The following is a 19,541-nucleotide window of genomic DNA, read 5'->3' as shown; positions in this document are numbered from 1 at the left end:
AGAAATCTTTGAAAGCAACAGCAAGATTTCCAGTCCTGACTTCTGAATTACTGAATATTGAGGATGCAAATGAGCTGACCCTTTTCAAGCCAGTAGAACTCCCCCAAACAATTAAATAAGAATATTCAGTATTAGTAATATTACAGGTAGTGCCATTACTATTTTGTGTTGGTAATGTTTGTGCTCTGGAGGCCCTGATTCAACTCACTGCCTACCTGTAATAACATCAGAGCCAACAGAGAGTACCACCAACAAACTAGTCTGGAAAAAGAAGATTATTTAGATGCTGTTATCAGTATTGGGTCATTGTGAAATTACAGCTAAAAGTATCCCCTGGATTCAGTCTCCAAAGCCTTCCACAGCAATAAATCCTAATAACCCAGACCTGGTTTTGCTGTCATGTTAAGCCTTCCCAAAAAGCAGTGCTAGTGCTGCAATAGAAGATTACCACAACAACACATCCTCTGTCCCAGCCACTACAGAAATTAATGGCAAGCAGTGAGAGAAAGCTTCATTTTCCTTCTATCAGAGCATCCTTGTTATGCTACCTGTCTGTTAAACACATAATCATCTACAAAATACTATTTACTACAGGCCCACAGTCCCTAGGGCTGTTACTACTTCCCACTTTATCCCTAACAGGCAGTTGGGGGTAAAACCGGAAACATCTGCCCACTAAGCATCACGTAATTAAAACAACACTACTGATGATCAACACATCTGACTACACATCTACTTAACAGCAGCTTGACTGTCAAGGCTCAAATATACAAGCAAGACTCACAGTTAGGAACTGAGGAAAACCAAAACAAGCCGCCACCACCACCATCAACAAACCCCATAGCAAAAAACCCAAACAGAAAATCCCAACCCCAAAATATGAGACCTGGAATTTAGGTGAGCTTTACCATCCTGCAGTGATCATCTTGCCTTTGCCTTATTTATTTCAAGAGTCAACTAGAATATGCTTTTGTAGAGGCCAGTGAGAAGACTCAAGTCTGATGAAGAGAGAATCAGATTTTATTTCAATGGAATATACAAGATAAGCAAGTTTAAGGAGAGACTCAGTCTACACATTTCATTCTGTACTGCAAGGATAAACCCCAGATTCTGTGTAAGGATATTGGTCAGCCCAGCCCACGTCTGCCCTCCTCCCCAACACAAGCTGCTCTTGCCAGACTGTGTTCAACTGTCCCAAAGACCATGGTTTGCTGCCCTCTTCCAGGACGACATTCCAGAGCAGGCAAAGTGGTGCACTTGCAGGTGGTCTGGTTTAGGTGTTCAAGAAACTAAAAACTTTTGGGAGAGTTTAACTTCACTAAAAAAAAAGAAAAAAAAAAAAAAAAAAGAAAGGAGGGAGGGAAAAGGAGAATAAAACCAACCAATTTTACCATTTATAAATGACCACCCAATATCTGGTGGAAAGTCAAGTGGAAGCAACAGCCAATCACAGAACCCACTAGTTTTTATGCTCTGCTGTTAGAAGACTGAAATTCCCATTTTTATGGCAGCTAATCATCACAACTGTTGTTATCATAGCTACCAAAAATACCCTGCCATGTGCAACAATATTTTTGTTAAATAAAATATACAAAAATATACAGATATTTGACTTATATACATGCAAATATACTGAGAGGTTCTGGTGCAAATAAAGATTTATCATCAGCATCAAGCAATGAGATTTGTCACAGTATCTGGTTGCTCTGTCTGTTTTCCACAGACATGCACTATCTGAAAATAAAAATTAATGGCTAGTGAAATAGTCCATCAATACACCATTGAAACGCTCCCTTAGTCCATCAAACTTCCTACCTTTAAAGAGTTATAGCAGCTCAGAACACCTAAAGGAAATAAAAAACCCCAACCCTCAGCAGTTAAAGACTTGCTTTTCAATTTGTTAATACTGGTTATAAATCAATAGCTGCATTAACTGGCAACAGCCTCAAGTACATGTATGCTAATTTTTTCTAGTTGCTCTTCTTTTATTACAAGAGTCTGAACCATCACTGTGAAAATATTAATACTTACCACCATGGCCCTTTTACAGAATCCACAGCTCATTTATTATAGGCAGGAAGGGAGAGGCTACTAGAGGAAATAAATACTATCCAAAACAGCAAGGAGGTTTTTTCAGAACACATATTTTGAGTTGTCATCTTTATAAAGAAAGTTCTTAATAATTTCTGAGAACTAGTTTATACAAATTATATGAACATAAATGCATATACATACACCCTCTATATGTATTGTTGTAATAATAATAATAATCAGGTCAGTGTACGTCTAGTACAGTTCCTGGGTTTTGAGTGTTTGTTTCACTTTTCAAAGGCTGTATTGTCCTCTTTAGTATTTCCTACATGAAATGTAGCAAAACATAGGAATCTGTTCTAAAACTGCAAGTTATTCTTGAAGTGTTCCTACCAAGAGCACAGCTACTTTTTATGTCATCACTTCCAGGTGGTCAATACAGGCTTTCCTGAATCTCTTGCACGGCTTCCTTTGACCCCCGTGGACTGCCCAGGACGACTCCGCAGGTCACGATCAGTCCCATCACTCTGTGCCATCTCTTCATCGTATCTGGAGATAAGAAAACCCCTTCAGTGCCTTGTCCCGCTGCACAAACAGCAGTGGGTCCTGTATATTCTAGTTCTACATTCTAGTCTGCTTACTGTCTAGAACTGGAGTTTAATGCAAGCTGTTCTACGTACAGCTTTATGCAGGCATAGCATGACATACAGCCATGATTCTACGCATCCCTAATTTTACAGTGCAGATCATTTGAAATAGCTTCAACCCCTGTTTGAAAGAAACAAGTCACCTGGCAGCTTTAGTTACTCCTGAGTTTGTGAAATTTCGTGCTTGTGAAATTCCCCATGTACTTCTGCAGGTCTGTGGTTAAGCAGAACATCAGACTGCTGCCAGTTTAAGTAACTCCTGAGCTATTGCTTCAAAGGGAGGCTTGGTAGCTGCAGCGTTAAAACTCCACCGTTGCATCACAGAGTGAGAAGGGAAAGAATGAGGTGAACTAAACAGCCGTGGGATCAAACAAAATGCATTTGATGACACGTATTTGGCAACACTTAACCACAGTGAGGAGTATTCTGTAAATATCTAAATCCCTTACAGCCTCAGACAACCTCAGCACATACTGACCTTTCAGCTGCTATGCAAATTCCAAGCAGAATTTGGTTATAGATAGGTAATTGTAATTAACAAAAGATAATACTAAAATCTTTTGTAGAAAAATCATAATATACACTTAGTTATACTGCTTTATAGGTATTCACAGTTACCATGTAGATAACATTTATTAAAACTTAAATCCTAATTCAAGCCACTTATATTTAACTGCTTTTACTAGTATGGAGTAAAAGTATTTAAGAGGAGTAGGAACTGGTGGATCAGCTATGTACATAAAGTCATTCCTGACACACTGAGCAATTGTACCACTAGTGCTAGAGAACCTACCCAAACATTTTCTCAAAAAAGATGAGAAACTGTGTCAGCAATATGGTATTTAAATCAGTGTTCTTCTGCATAAGACCAATCAATCCTAGATAAATTTTGCAGATATAAAAATCTCAGTTTCCTTCATTTCTCTCCTTATAATACAGATTGAGGAATTAAAAAAAATCTGACAATTATTTATTTATTATTACATTTATGAATTACAGGGCTCAAGAGGCATTATTTCTATGAACCGAGCAAAAATTTGCATCAAATAACTTTTAAACCAGAACCAACTCTTTTTAACTGTTTAAGTACCATCTATATATCACCCTCAATACAATTAAAGTTCTGCACATGTAGAAGACAAACATTCTCTTTGCTTCTGTCCCTCAATTCTAGCTGCTGGAAGCTCAGAAGGTGCAAGGAGGGGCTTATCAGACAACAGTGTCTCTGGACATGAGGCAAGGGAATTCTGCCTTAATGCACTCCCACCTCCAGTGCAGCTCCAAAGAAATGAAGTGGTACTTTGTGCCCATTTTTCACATCAGAATGAAGCTCACCTTATCTTTTTGGTCTACATTACACATCAAAAAAAGTGAGGTGACAGAAAAACATTGGGCTTTATCTGAAACACTGATAAAACTTACAAGACTTCATAATTGCCCAGAACCTCTTTTGGTGGAGATTTATTCCATTTGCAGTCGGGGATTTCCCCATTAGGCACAGCAATGTTAAGCGTGTCATTAATAAGATTATACTTCAAGATGCGATCATTAGCGGTGCTGGAAGTAAGAGAAGGGGAAGCATTAACCTACAAAAGGAAAAAACAGCATCAGTTTTTGGAGTGGTATATAGTTCTCCAAACAGCATGTCTGATGACTATGTGTGCCACATGGGAAATTGAGACTTGGTGGCTCAAAGCACATCTTTCAGTTCCTCAGACACTGGAAGGAATTCCCCACTGGGCATTCCTCTTTTTACTTAGACAGGAAAGTACCACTCTGTTAAGTGTCTGCAGTGTCAGCCTGAAGATTTCTGTTGAGATGATTCACCAGGGTGAATCAGACAAGACAGAATTTTTGTTTCATTTTATGTTTACATGGCTACAAACCCTATACATTAGAGTGTTCAAAATTTGCCCAGTTTACATAAACATCTGTTACACACAGAAATCTGTGGCCCTCTTCTAGGTAAACAACTTTTCTCTAAGTTCTTATCTGAGTTCTCCCCTGTTATATTGTGAGCTGGAGAGTGCTCTCTATTCAAAGCACTACATTGTACCTTGTTGTAATTAAAACAGGGATTCATTTAATGTATCTTTGTTCCACATTTATTTTGGAGAAGTGGTATCAGAACAATAAAAAGATGATTTTTTAAAAATGAAGTTCACTTTGAATTAGATTGAGAAGGAAGAAGGATGGATAAAATTTATATTGAACATACAGATCTAAAGTTAATACACCAAAGAGAAATTTATGTAAAAAATAAAAAAACTTTCCAAATATCCTATGTATTCCCCTTTTGTTTCCTCTCAACCTGTAACATTAAGGCAATGACAGCATTTAAAACTTAAATATGATGTTATGCTCCATCAAGTCAATGCCAATTTTCCAGGTACTGATCCAGTACTTAACAGGGCTACTAACATTCAGACTGCCTCTGAAGTGCAGTTGTATGAATGCACTGGATTTAGAAGACAAAAGCAGAAAGACACAAACAAATAGAAACACCAAAAAAATAGGAAAGAAAAGCACATGCTAGCTTGGTCATCCCATAACCTATCTCACTTTGCAACATTTCTTTTAATCCACTTACCTGATAAACAAAAAATATTTTTTAAAAAGAGGAAAGACTACACATTGAAATCTCCTTAAGTTTTGTCCTGTGAAATTAGAAGGAAGTTTTTTCCTGTATTTTATGTAACTTTACCTCAATTAGCCAGGGTTTAAGCTTGTCGTCAATGATAATGTCATATCCATAACACTCAAAGCAGTGTTTATCATTATTCATTACAGGCTGGGAAAAAAGAAAAGACAGTAATATGTATTAAAATCAACTTTTCAGTAAGTTACCCAAAACACTTTCTTTGCTAGAAATCACATATGATGACATTATGAATCTCCTACAACACTTTTCAGTGTTGTAACTCAAATATAAGCTTGCTAACTAGTAGGTTCAGGACTGCCTCTTTTTTGAAGCTGTATGTAAATATTTCAGTACTAATGACTGCATTGATGACAAGTATTAAGTTATGTTAATTTCCCATTACATTTCCTGTGTGAAAATAAGCGTTTTCATACTTTGCAAAAGTAATATCTATATTTAAAGCCTGCATGCATCAGGAGAAAACAGAAGGTTTGAAAATTTACAGCTCCACATAATTGTGAATTCTTCAAACTTTAGAAAAAAAAGACTTATTCAAAGACTTTTCTTTTATTCTGCTGTTGTAACTACACAAAAATTTTAGGTCAAACAATTACAAAATACATTTTAAAATTATAATTACTCAAGGTAACTATAACCCCAAAGCGAAGTGAGACCACGAATCAAGTGGTGCTTAGATGCACATCTAGAGAACCAGTTGCTTTCCAGCATCTGCTAAACATTTGCAGGATGCATGGTGTAATACTTTTCTTCTATGTGAATCTCATTAGATCTTTTAGAGAAAATTTGTGAAGGTTTGTGAGATGTTTTCCCCTAGACTAATAATAAAGCTTTTCATTTCTTCAGGGACTGAAAGCAGGAAGGAAGAACAAGCATCTCATTACATGTGTCATTGACAGGACAGAGGAACAACAAATTTCATGCTCTGTAATTCTCACCACTTTTCCACTCCTAAGGTTCTGCTAACATTTGATTACATCCCTTTTCTTCTCCCAAGTTATCTTCAGATATGATTGCACAACAGAGGCCAGGTTAAGCCATGCTTCCCCACCTCCCACTGATCCTAGCTGCATGACCTTGTCCCACTTTCTCATGCTGATTCTGGTGCTCATCTGGTCCTTCCATGACTCAGCTTATTCCCCTGGCAGAACACTAAGCCATCAATAAACCAAGGTAGCAATTGTCAGTTCACAAGTCAGCTGATTCAGCTCTAAATGGTGCCAGAACCAACCCAAAACAGATGACAAGACAATGTACTTGGGACCAGGAGAGTCAGTGGCAACACTGAGCTCCTCAGTTAGCCCAGCTGACCCCCAGAGTGATACCTGCCCTGGTATGTGATCACAGAATATTACCCAAACACTAGAAAGTCACTCAAGCAGAGAACTGGCTGCTACTTCTTTTTTAAGTAAGAGTTTGTGATAACTCCATGGCTTGTGTATAAAAGAGGTGAAAGTACATTATGTAACTCTGCTGAACCAATAGCCTTAGGTTTCCTTTGATAAATCGTCCTCCAGAGATTTTTTTTCTTTAACACATTTGTTATTGCTGGAATGACATCACACATTTTGGCAGAACTTAATACTATTCACAAGGGCAGTATCAAGTCATATCAAATAGTTCACAGAGCCCTCAAGGAAAGAGATTTATTCACTCCTTCAAATACCCACAGACAGCTCAACCCACTCACCCACCCAAGATTCAGTTCCCTCATCTCAGAGAAATCAAGAGACAAGAGAACTGCAGAAGTCAGCATCAACACCATCACTCAAAGAGCAGAAAATAGATAGAGGGGTTTTAGTGGCAAGCTCACTTCCATGGTTATGGGAAGCCTGCAGCTGGAATGCTATCACTGGCAGCATTCCAGGAACAGCACTCACCGCAACAGCCTTCAGGGACTGCACAATTATCCAGTGGATTTCATCAAATAATTTGTTGGTGACTTCCTTTCCACGGGTGCTCTCCAGATACAGGCGCAAGTTACTCACTGTCCATTTGCCTCCATGGATATGGTTGTAATCATCCTGAAGAGTTAAGGAGTTCACTCAGTCTAAGATTTTGAAGCTGTTTGGTAGGTTTTTTTCATTCCCACAAAAAGCCCCCTTATACTCACAAGTATTGCTCTAAAAGCTGGCTAATTGTTCTTGCAGCTTCATGAAGACTTCAGCTTTGAACTGCTGAAAATCAACTGCTTTTAGTATAGCTCTAATATGTTTGTATCACACATTGCAAATCAAGTAATAAATCTTAGGAGAAAAAAAAATGGGTACTTTGACAGTTTTATAGTAAAGTATGAGTTATGATTTGGAAATAGAAATTTTAAAATGTGAAAGGAAAGAATGGAATGTTTTCCTCCTCTGGGGATAAGGAAAAACAATTAATGACTAATAGCAGAATTTCACTGAAGGTAGCTGTTGTAAAATGCAGCACTTTAAATAAATAAACACAGACAAACACTTTCAAGTACAACTTGTCCGTTCCCTGATATCTTCTTAATGGTGCTACTGATAACAGTTACACTCAAGAATATAGTGAAATGCTAACTGAATTGTTTGTAAAAGTTAAATTTTTCAAGTAATTCAGTACAAAAACTCATTAAGTGTTACTGAAACTGAACAGAGGAAAACAGGAGGTTATCTTACGTTCTCTTTTCAGAGGCTATCAAGGCTCTGCTTTATTTCTCTTTAAATGGAAAGACAAGAGCAAAGCGAGGGTCGTTCATACTGATGGAAAGGCACATGTTCAGCCCTCAAGGAACTCTCAGAACAGAAGTGTTGTCCCTTTATAAAGGTTCTCCTTGGAGCATTTCTGAGAATTAATGACTGCATGCCTGCTAAATTATAAAACACAGAATGCACAGAGCAGAAAAAAGCTCTCAGAAGAACAAATGCTGTCGTCCTTTAGGACAAGGTCAAAGAAGCATCTGCCTTATTATTAGGCTTTCTCCTACAGCTCCCCCATTAGAAAATTTGGAAAACTGGACTGTACAAATAAGGACCTGAAACATGGTTCTCAGGATTTGCTCCATGAAAAAAAAACGCCTTGAGACCAGAGTCCAGCAAGGGAACAGAGATCAAAGTTCCAGCCCTCTTTGCCCTTTAGAACAAGTACTCAAATCAAAATAGGTTGCAACTGGGTAGAGCTTTACACAGTCACAGTTGTTTAATTGAAGATATTAAGCAAAGTGAAAATAATTATGCATAAGAATTATTGTTGTTTTGTTTGTATTACACATGCATTTTCCAGCATCTCATCATAATTTTTATAAATTACTGACAGCTCAAATTAGGTACAGTTTTAGAAGACTAAAACTGTACAGTCTAAATGCCTCCAAAGTTACAGGCACATTTAAAAGAGAAGAACAAATAGGATGGGTAGCACTTTATGTTAAACTTCTCTTATGCCTTTCTGCCAAACTGAACAGATATCAGTTGTTTACAATTTATAAAAAGCTTTTCAAATATTCTAGTAACGTTTCCACATTTTTAGGCTGCTACTTCTATACCCATTTCTGTTGTCCTTTATTCTAAGTGACCTCACCACCACATTCACTTCTTTTATTTGGGAAACTTGAAGGCCATTCTTTAACTGGTAGAGAAGATGGAAGGGTGCATAATAAGACAGGCAATGTACCACGTGCCTCACATCTTCACTGCTACTGGCAACAGCACCAGGATTTATTCTCTAAGTTGTATGGAACCTGCTTTCACTGTAAGTAATTGTCAATGTGCCCTGTTAAACCAAAATGTGTTTGAAGCACTTCACAAATCAGCACCTGAGCAATAAAACGTTTGTAGTACTGAAAAATGCCATATTTGACCACTTAGCCTGGTTTAGAACTACCAGCATTATCATTCACATTGTTGTTGCAGCAATATCCAGACAAGAACAGTTCTGCTATGCTGCACATCTTATGGAACAGTAGCAGAGAAGGCACTTTGAACAAGGTTGCAGTTTAAGATATATTACATATATCTTGTGTGTGAGTGCAGGTGTATGCCCATATGAACATAAACAGGAGCGTGTGTGTGTGTATGTCCATACATATTTATTTTCCATACCATTAAAATAAAACTTAGGGCATTAGGAAGTGCAACAATAGAGTTTTAATTACTGTACCAGAGGCATGGTTTGTAAATCACAGACATCCGCTAAAAACACCAAAGGGACAATCATTATCAAGTCATTCCCTGAAGGAACAAGGTTTGGGAAGTGACACTTTATGCCCATCTATGTCACCCCCACCCCACTAATCTTCCCTCCCCACTGCTGAATTTCAGCCTACTTTGACATAAGGAAGTGCTGTCAAAGCTCTCATGTTTCCACATGAATATCAGCGGTAAATTACAGGACAGAACTGTTCTGCAGGCAGAGCTCCAGCTTTGTCCATTCAAGAGGAAGCCACCCAATCAAGTTTGCAACTGCACAGTCCCTTTGTTTCCCACACAAGGAAGGCAGGGGCAGGAGGTTGAGGGAACATTGGGAGAAGCTGGAAAGTTCTGTGATAAGTAAGTGCTGGAAATAAGAATTTGAATTAACTGCATGCAAGAGAGAGAAAGGGAAGGGGAGATGAGGAAGGAGATACTAAGCCAGTATTATAAAATACATACCCACATGATTCAAGCTCATTAATTTCATTGTTCAATTCAGTAAGTGAGCATATTGGCTTTTAAATGAAAGGAAATGTGAAGAACAACCCTGCTCTCAACTACTGTGAGTCAATACTGAAAATATCACCCTCTATTACAGAGCTGCAACTCATTATCTTGACTTTTGAGCTGTGGTTTTCTAAAATTTCTATATTCTAAAATGCAATTATTTCTAAGTGCAAGTTGAAGTATTTTAACTGCAAGATGATGAAGAGTATGACAAAGCCTTTTGATTCCAAGTTTTTGGGACAATTTAAGAAAATCAGTCTTGCTACACAGAAGCATGAAAGAACTCAGCACACTCACCCCATGTTTCTGAATGGCAACATTTGTAAGATGTACAAACATGTTATCCAGCTCGCTTGTACTTGGTGTGTATTTCACTGTGCAAAAGCGGCAAAATCCAAGTTTATACCTTAAATGCAAAAAGGCATTAAAATGTGTTAAACCCCTGTAAGAAACAAGGAAGTGAGCATCCTAGGGTACCATTTACAGGTTAAACTTCTTTGTGTAACATGCACATTGTTTTGACTACATTGGACATTATCTCTAAACAAAATACAAATACATGCAACCTTACATGTAACATCTCAGTGGTCGATAGGTGGACACCAAAACATAGAGACGAAGATCGAATTTCTTTCCACCAATTAGCAAGGGATTGTTGATGTAGAGTGAAATCACATAGGCTTCCTTGGAAGACTGAGATACAAACCTGAAAAACACAAATCATGTCTCACAATATGATAGTTGCATCAATATAATCCCTGAAGTCTTTTACTTCTTTAGAAGTGTTCTGTAAATTTTGAGTTGACTGAAATCTTGCATCTTTTGCCAAGACAATGTATAAAGTTGTGGTGGTTAATAATAAACACTTGGCATCAGGCACTATATACCAAAAAAAAGCTGAAAATACTGTACAGATGACCAAGATCAATTACCCATTTAAACTCACACAGTAGCTGACCAAGCCATTCAGAATGCAGCTTTACAGGCCACTCTTTTTCCCTTAAAGAGAATTTAGAGCTTGGCAAGCTCCCAACGAGCAAAAAGGATGTAGTGCATCACCTTCATTATTCAAGGTCTTGTACTACTGGAATATTTCATTGTGCTTGGTGTGCAATTGCAAACCACTGCGAAAAGTTAATATAACTTTCAGATTGTGACATTCTTCAGATTCCAAATCAAACGTGGGGAAAGATACTCAAGGGATATTCAGCCAGTCCCTTGATCACAGGAAAAAGCTTAACATTAGTTGTGTGAGCAAAACTTCTAGTCAGAGAAAAATGTAAGATTGCTAACGTGCTTCATCCATTTGGAAGGAGATCATCAACATGATGTGTATTATTTTGTGCTCCAAAAGGAAAATGCATTTATTTCACACAAATTCAAAAAGTAATTTAATATATATTAAACAGTTATTGAAATTGCTGAGGGGAAGATTTTTCTCTTGCTTCCTGTTATTTAATACTGTGAAGCAGAACAATTTATTTCTACGCAATTTTCTCCCCCACAACAATGAAAGCATTTTTATAAAGAATATTAATTGAGCAGTTCTGTGTGCCTCCTCATACCAAAACAACTCGTATTACAACCTGTTGAAGGAGGAAATGAGATAACAACTGAGGTTAAATGCAAACCTAACTACAAAATGACAAAGCAATAATAATAATAATAATAATAATAATAATAATGGAATACTTCTCCCATGCATCAGACAATCAGCATATTGATGTAGTTCACCTAGTTACAGAAAGTACAATAAAGGACTTCAAGAACTTACGAAGATGTTTTGCTGTCTCGAGACCATTTTTTAATTTGGGAGAGTTTATTGATTAGAAATATTCCTTTTCCTTGAGCTTTGCCACAAGGTTTCATAATCCATGTGCTGGAGGGATTCTTTCTGAATTCTTCAACAAAGAGATTATAATCGGCAGGAAGCATAAAAGTCACAGGAACAAAATCTGAGTAAAGGGGGAAAAAAAAGGTGCACAATTAAAGACACTGTATCTGACAAGGCTATTGACATATATATACTGGAAAAGAAAAGTTCAGTATTTTCAGTTTTCCAGTCTGGCATGATCCTCCTTCATTAAGACTCACGTTGCTTTTTATCTCATTTACATTCTAGTTTTTAACTTAAATAATTGCAAAATGCTGCACTTTGTAGTATTAGATTCTAATTCATGTGAATAGATTTTCTTCTTTCATTTATATGCCGTGCAATTAGAGTATTACATACCATTCCAACTAAACAATCAGAATTTCTCAATTTCCTATACCAACTTTCACCATTCCTTATCATGCTCTGTGCAGGCAAAATTCCCCTTTGCCTGTATAATTCTTATTTTCATGTAACTCCCATAATTCTTATTTGTTATATCTTATTCTGAAATCCTATTATTCTCCTCTGCTCCCATGCTCATATGATACCTAAAACCTAAAGAAAAACATTTTTCACTTTTTGCTATTAGATTATCTTCACTTCTGTCCTTACAGAACTGTTTTCTTACACGGATGAAGTGTTCTCATTTCACTTTTCCAAGATGTAATTCAACTCCCCATATCCCCATTCTGTTTCACTTCAATGCTTTCTGACCTCCAAACCAACTCTACTTTCCTCATTCCTGATCTATTCTTGGTTTAGTTTTGGGGCTTGGGTTTCTTGGGTATTTTTTTTTGTCTGGTTTGCTTTTTATTTTATTTTCTAGCAGTCATTATTAGCTCCCCAACTTCTCCCAAATTTCTCCTCTGACGCATTTATTCATCAGTTTTGTCCTTTCTGCAAAAAGTTTATTTCAGTTTTTGCTCCAGTGTAAGATTTTCAGGTAACAGTTTTTCACTTTTGAATTAAAGAAACCGCAACCCTCTCTCATATGAAGTAGCAAAGCCTTTTGGTTTCACCACTAATTTAACTGTAAACTACCTTAAACCCACAATTTTCCCTCTCCAAAATAATTTTTAAGAAACCCCAAATGAATCAAACCCAAGAGAGGAACAGAGCACTTCAAGGTAGCCACTTTAATGTCATAACACTCCAGAGGTTCAGTGCTTCATGCACAAAAAAGCTGGTTCAATTCCAGTTATTGACTACCTAGAAAAAAGCTGAATGCTGATAGTAAGAACAACATACCCAAATAAATATATTTCCCATTTTCATCTTTTTCTGCAAGAGGACTTCCTTCTTTCTCAAGTTCTTTTCTGTATCTCTTGATATTCTTTACCATCAAATCTTTTCTGGTCAGTTCATAGTGGTTTGGGAAATGATTGACAATTTGGTCATCGGAGAGGCGGTAACCGGCTTCCACACTGAACACATTTCTGATTGTTTGGACGCTCATCCTGAAACCAAAGACAGACACCAAATGATTTCTCTCAAGAAACACACTTCAGGAGGAAAAATTAGAGATCTTCTCACTCCAATTTCTTCATCTTTTCTCTCTATCATTTCTCTTCCTATTTAATATTTTGCTGCAGTGACAATCCAACATACCCTGAAGTTCTACTTAACAAAGCAAGGGTTTAATCAGTCCCTCTACTACTACTGAAATTGGTGCAGGAAGTGAGGCCAGGAAGATGACAAATGGGTCCTACTTGACTCTGGCTTGTTGATAATCAATCCCCAGCGGGGCCTAAAAATGACTGAAGTGCACCCAAATGCTAGAGAATCCTCTTTCTAAATCTGTTACTTCACACTCCTGAAACTCACCCTTCCTCTTCAAAAAAGCCACAAACCCAACCTCCTACTGACTGCCTTGCTACTTGGATTACAAAGAATTCAGACATATGACTTGAAAACTGGTTAAGAGATCTTGCTAAGAACACCTGTGATGTTTAGTTATACACCAGATGAAAGTGCTGCAGTGACAGAGTCATCAAATCAGTTTTCAACTACATTTTTCACAGAAGAGCAGGGACATAGATGCAAAGGATCTTCCATATTAGATGTCTCAGTGTAAAAATTTAAGAATATTTCCTCAATGCCACCAATCTGCTATATTATCATTTCAGGAAGAAAAAAAGAAAACTAACCCAAAACAATACAACCAGTCACACAGCAATTTCCAAGAGTGTTTCCCCACTCTCCCAACTGCATTCCAAAAGCATGAGCAGATTACTAGATTCTTGCCCATTTAAGTAAGTGGTTCACAAAGGGTACATCTGGCAGCACAAACTGCCATTCTGATGTATTTGACAGGAACAGCATAAATTGTTTGGTTTATTTAAAGAGCACTGTTTCTGCCAGTTAATAGATTACTGCATTCTAGGACAGCATTTCATGGTCTTACATTAGACAAACACTAAATGAGAAGATTATTTACTCTCCTCCTTTTACCACAATCTTGATCTAATTTCACATCCACTCTCAGTACTGAAATGTTGAATAATTAGCCTGAATAGAAACCATTATCATGAAAAGAAGCACAGTTTATTACAGAAGTCTGGACTCTGGTAAAAGAGCAAGCCTCTGTAACATTGATAAAAGAAACTGGTAATTGCAGTGTACTTACCAATAAAAATTCCAGTCTTCATTTTCTGCCACCTGAATCCATCCTCTTTTTTCAAAGTTGTTTATTAGAACCGATTTTTCTATGTCAGTTACCCATTTTACTTTTCCTGCCATTATATTAAAGCAGAATAACCTGTTTGTGAGAAAATTTAAAGTTGAAAACAGGGGAGGATACAGGAAAGTCAAGGCAGAAGAAAAGTGGCACCTACAAAACACTTTCATGTAAGCATATTAGTTTAAAAACCAAGGAAAATATCATCTAGGCTCAGACTGAAACCCTTCACTTTTCAGCTGGACAACTGCACACAAGGACACTTGGTTACAGAGACTTTTCACACTCTCCACCTTTTATAAATAGGCACACAACATCTGTCTTCCCTTAAATATACTACTGACAGAACCTTCTATTCTACACTGTGTAATGTTTAAAGAACCAAGAGTGGAGCACAGACATTGTATTGTTCCTAACTTATGAACATACATTTCTGCTTTGTTTTGAAGCAGGAAAGTTCATCTGGATCACGTGGTGACTTTAGAATAAAAACCCATGATTCCAAAAGAAATCCTTTACATGCTCTATCAACAATCAAGATTTGCAGTACCCCAAGGGAGGGACCTACAGCAAAGTTACTGACCTTGCAACTGATCCCATTAAAGCCTTACAGGATTTCCCCGAACCTCAGGTTGTTAGAAGAGTGCTTACAAACCGCATTTCAGCTCCTGACACCAGATGTCACTTTCTACATTAGATCTCTCGCTTGCCCAGGTCAGCTTTTTGTTAGGATCACTCGACCATTTTGGCAGGAAGGGACCTCAGCACGTCCCTTGGTCCAGTCTCCTGCTCTGTGCAGCGTTAGCTGTGAGATCTGGTTGATGCCTTGGGTTTTAACTTGGATCTTTTTCAAATCCTGCACTGCCTAGTGTGTAACTTTAACAGGTTACTTATAGCTTGTTAACGACTGTTCCCTCATGCTGGTTAGACACAACAAGCCTCTCCAAGCTTGATCTCCAATGACATCCACACTGTCCTAGGCCCAAAATGTGTAAACATCTTAAGAAGGAGGGTAAACTTAGGGTAATTACATAATTAACTGAAGTTTTAATCGGAGAATTAACCCTGATATGCAAATGAATCAAACTTTTTATAAAAGTGTGAAGAACTCGTGACTTGGGGTCCATCCTGGAAGTAGCTTCTTGACTCCCCAGGGTGTACCTTGAAGGCCCTTCAAATAAATACCAACCATTATTCTCTTATTCTTGTCTAGTCTCTGTTTTTAGGTGGCCACCCCAGGCATTATGGTCAGTTTGCTCAGAGCTTTACCCATCTATGTTTTGAAAAGCCCCAAAGACAGAGACAGCACAGCTTCTCTCTCTTGGCATCCCATTTCACAACCTGACTGACCTAATGGGGAGGGAAGGGTGTGGTTCTCCCTAAAATTTATTGTTTTCCCTATATTTGTTATTTTTACTTGCATTACTCTACCAAGAGCAAAACTCACCATGCAAAGGAGCGGGAGACAGCTGGGTTATTACACATCCACATGTAACACCATCCACTGCCCCTTCTACATATTCTTTTCCATTGAAAAGTAAATTAAAACATAAAATCACCTTTACTAAATGTAGTGTTGCAAGTAATGAATGTAGTTAATGCAATTTCTGTAGGTAACATGTTGGACTGGTATTCAAGGGGTCTTCATTTTCCAGGACTAGATATGGAGATGTACATTTGCCACCAAGCTCAGGCCCCTATTGTTTCTCTCTGGGAGGTATAACCCATATAATCCCACACAGACTATTTATCCTGTCAAACAAATCTTACAAGGCGGAAATGTTTACTAATCAACTTCAATTTTAGAAACTTTAAGACCCACGTATTTTTATTCATGTTGGCAAACCAAGCTGAAATCCAAGCTTAGATAGAAAAGAGTACATGAAGGCTCAGGGTCTGTCTTCTTGTGTGTGATTTATACAACACCTAATTTTACAAGGTCATGATCTCTCTCCGGGCCTCCCAGATATCACCAGAACAAAAGTAAATGAAACAATTAATGTATTTGTATTGAAGCTTGTATGACTCACCATCGTGACTCACTAATACCACACACCACCTTGTTGTGGTTTTAAAAGTTCGGGGATTAGTCTGCTTGCAATAAAATTGTCCCTTCAAAAGGAAGTGCATTACAGGCTACAATGGTACTAACCAACCACAATGTAAGCTTTTCAAAAGGCTTTAAAACACCTTCTTCACATCTCCAAGCTATCCCATGAGGTTCCCCATTTCTCTGACTCCTCGATCGATTCACACACAGGCAGGCGAGTTAAACCTAAATGAAAGCTAAACACTGAAGATAGCTTCTACCAGAAATAAAAGAAAAATTACAGAGAGTGTAATTCTTTTCTTGTTTTGGGAACTTGAGGCCTTACAGATCCCTCCTGCTACAGGAGGATTGAAATGACAGCAATACAACAGCAGACTGAAAATTCCTCCTTGGTTTCTGCAGACAGTTTGATCATCTCAGATGATGTTTAAGTAAGTTATTACTGTAATTTTGTAAGCAAATCTTCCAATTTTGTATAAACTGATTACCGAAACCCAAAAACAAGGACACAAAAAATAACATTTAAGTTGTACCAAAAACCTTCTCATTTTCGATAATATGATTTTAATACAATATCGTTTTCTACAGGAATCCTCTAATCTGCAAACAGGTATTCTAGATAATCCGATGTGATTGCACAGGATAGCTACACATTCAAACTTCTGGTCAGCTGAGATCCTTAGCTTCACAAAACATCAAAGAAGAACTGCATAACACAGCCCTAGCCTGCGTATTTATTGTAAGTCAAATCCTTCGCAGAATACCAGAGCTCCTACTCAAGGTATGTGACAGAGGCACAGCAGGACTGCCGCTTCTCCAAAGCACTGCTCCCACGAGCAGCAAGGAAGCTGGGCAGCAGCCTAACCCCAAGGTGAGACCTCTTGCCCTGGCACAAATTCACGAACTGAGGTCCAAAAGCAGCCTGGTCGGCATCACCGCCACTCCAGGAAGCCAGTGGCGCTGGTGGCAGACTTTTCACACAGCAAAACAGGGGTGAAGCCACGCCTGACCCAGCAAGCCCTACTTCCTTCTAACAGTACAAAATGTAACTGTGCTTCATTATCAAGTTTACTACTGGAAAATCCAGTCTGGCTGTGCCATCACAGGAGGCCACGGGGGCCTGCTGCGAGATTCCCAAAGTGTCAGGGAGGAGGAGCCCAAGACTGAAACAGACACACGGCTGCGTGTGCTTGGGGGTGGCGGTGTTTGCGGTGACGGAGGAGTGTGTGTGTGGGTGTGTACGTCTGTGGGTGGTGTGTGTGTGTGTGTATGTGTGGGGTGTGTATGCGTGGGGATGTGGGGGGGTTTGTGTGTGTATGTGGGGTGTGTGTGAAGGGGTGCGTGCAGGACACGTATGGCGCTGTGCAGAAAGGGGATGGGACTGGGGATGTGTGTAGAGGGGCTGTGGGTGTGTAGAAGGGATGCCGGGGGGGGGGTACGGACACCCTTGACCTGCCCCGCGCCCCCGCTCACCTGCCGCCGGGAGCGCGGCCGCCGCTCCCCTCAGGCCCGGCCGTCCCCGCCGGATGCCGCCATCGCCCCGCCCGTTCCGGCCCCGCCGCCGGGGAGGCGCGCGCGGGAGCAGCGGGGGGCGGGGCCGGGGCGGGGCCGGGGCGGGGCCGGGGCGGGGCCGGGCCGGGGCGGCGCGCGCGGGAGCCTCGGGGGGGCGGGGCCGGGGCGGCGCGCGCGGGAGCCTCGGGGGGGCGGGGCCGGGCGGCGCGCGCGGGAGCCTGGGGGGGCGGGGCCGGGCGGCCATGTTGTGTGTGTGGGGCAGTGCGGGGGTCATGGCGAGGCTCGGCCGGCGCTTCCCGTAGGGACAGGAACGTTCTGCAGTCCTGGCAGGAAAACCCCGAAACCCGGTCAGCCACCTCAGCCTTGTTCCTGCTGTTTGGGGACGTTTTGGTCTCAAGCTTCTGCTGTCTGCTCCATCGTCAGGAAACAAGTCCCTAACAAACATTAGTTCCTGAGTAAATGGGGGTTTGTGAAAGGCCATCGCGTGACCGAACCTTCCTGGATGTTACCAGGATATAAAACCCCCAGAGACACGCACCCAAAGCTCAAGTCCGTGTTTGAGCCCATCAGGTGCTAAAATGTTCACCACCATCCAGCTGCAGGAATAGCTGCTTTTGTATGGATACTGTTCAGAGGAAGCATGCACATTTTCACACAAAAATTTCATCACAGAACCCCAGACTGGTTTGGGTTGAAGGGGATCCTAAAGCCCATCCAGTTCCACCCCCTGCCATGGGCAGGGACACCTTCCACTATCCCAGGTGTCTCAGAGCCCCATCCAACCTGGCCTTGGACACTGCCAGGAATGGGGCAGCCACAGCTTCTCTGGGCAACCTGTGCCGATGACAACAACAACGTGATCAACAACTATAATTCACAGTGAAAGCGGGGTGAGAAAAATATAGTACATATGAAGTTATGGTTTTAGTTCTTGTGCAGAGAAGCACAAGGAAGGAATGCAAAGGAATGCAGAATTCCTTACAAAAGAGAGAATGTTAAGACACGTGACATATTAAGGTCACCGACGTTCTGTGATAGGCTTGATACAAAACCATGAGATACTACATAGAGGACTCCAGAGATCTGAATAGTCTCTGAGGGAGACTCTGTAAGACAAATTACATAGAATACTTAATTTGTCTTTGTAAGACAAATTACTCATTAAAAAATAGATACATTAAGACAGTAGCTGAAATAAGCAGTTCACAGTATGCTGGAGTAGAGCAAATTCGTAAGAGCCTTAATGTCCCAAATAACCTGAATAGAACAAATATACATCATGATTTGCCAGGTCATGCTGTGGTAATAGGCTGTTTCAAGGATGCAACTACAAGGAAAGAGTTAATTTAACAATTCATATCACTGGAGCTATTAAATATTCCCCAGTTTAGCTATGAAAGCAGCTGCAAAATGCAGTGTCACGTGCATGGC

The 19,541-nt window shown here is 39.7% G+C and overlaps 1 protein-coding gene across 2 annotated transcripts; it reads right to left on the bottom strand.

Moving 5' to 3' along the window:
• Positions 1-1,030: 1,030 nt before the first annotated feature.
• On the bottom strand, positions 1,031-18,155 carry TTLL1 (TTL family tubulin polyglutamylase complex subunit L1). Of its 2 annotated transcripts, XM_082280033.1 has the most exons (11): positions 18,072-18,155; positions 14,498-14,629; positions 13,120-13,328; positions 11,770-11,950; positions 10,567-10,701; positions 10,293-10,401; positions 7,218-7,361; positions 5,383-5,469; positions 4,101-4,264; positions 2,425-2,580; positions 1,031-1,318 (listed from the first exon to the last, which is right to left on the bottom strand). In XM_082280033.1, the coding sequence occupies exons 2-10, from the start codon at positions 14,608-14,610 to the stop codon at positions 2,451-2,453; spliced, it is 1,272 nt and encodes a 423-aa protein (XP_082136159.1). In that variant the 5' UTR covers positions 14,611-14,629; positions 18,072-18,155; the 3' UTR covers positions 1,031-1,318; positions 2,425-2,450. The 2 variants fall into 2 exon arrangements, with proteins under 2 accessions (XP_082136159.1, XP_082136158.1); XM_082280032.1 differs by having other exon boundaries at positions 1,031-2,580.
• Between the last annotated feature and the right edge of the window lie 1,386 nt (positions 18,156-19,541).

Source organism: Coloeus monedula, assembly GCF_965178545.1.
Source record: "Coloeus monedula genome assembly, chromosome: 4".
Classification (NCBI taxonomy): Eukaryota; Metazoa; Chordata; class Aves; order Passeriformes; family Corvidae; genus Coloeus; species Coloeus monedula.
The sequence above is the reverse complement of the archived record's forward strand: the minus strand, read 5'-3'. Positions and strand labels throughout refer to the sequence as shown.

Coding starts and splice junctions, on each gene's coding strand:
- TTLL1 (XM_082280032.1), bottom strand. CDS start 14,610: ATGGCAGGAAAAGTAAAATGGGTAACTGACATAGAAAAATCGGTTCTA. Junction 13,329..14,497: donor GAAGACTGGAATTTTTATTG/GTAAGTACACTG, acceptor CTTTGGTTTCAG/GATGAGCGTCCAAACAATCA. Junction 5,470..7,217: donor AGTCCCTGAAGGCTGTTGCG/GTGAGTGCTGTT, acceptor CTTTTTTCCCAG/CCTGTAATGAATAATGATAA.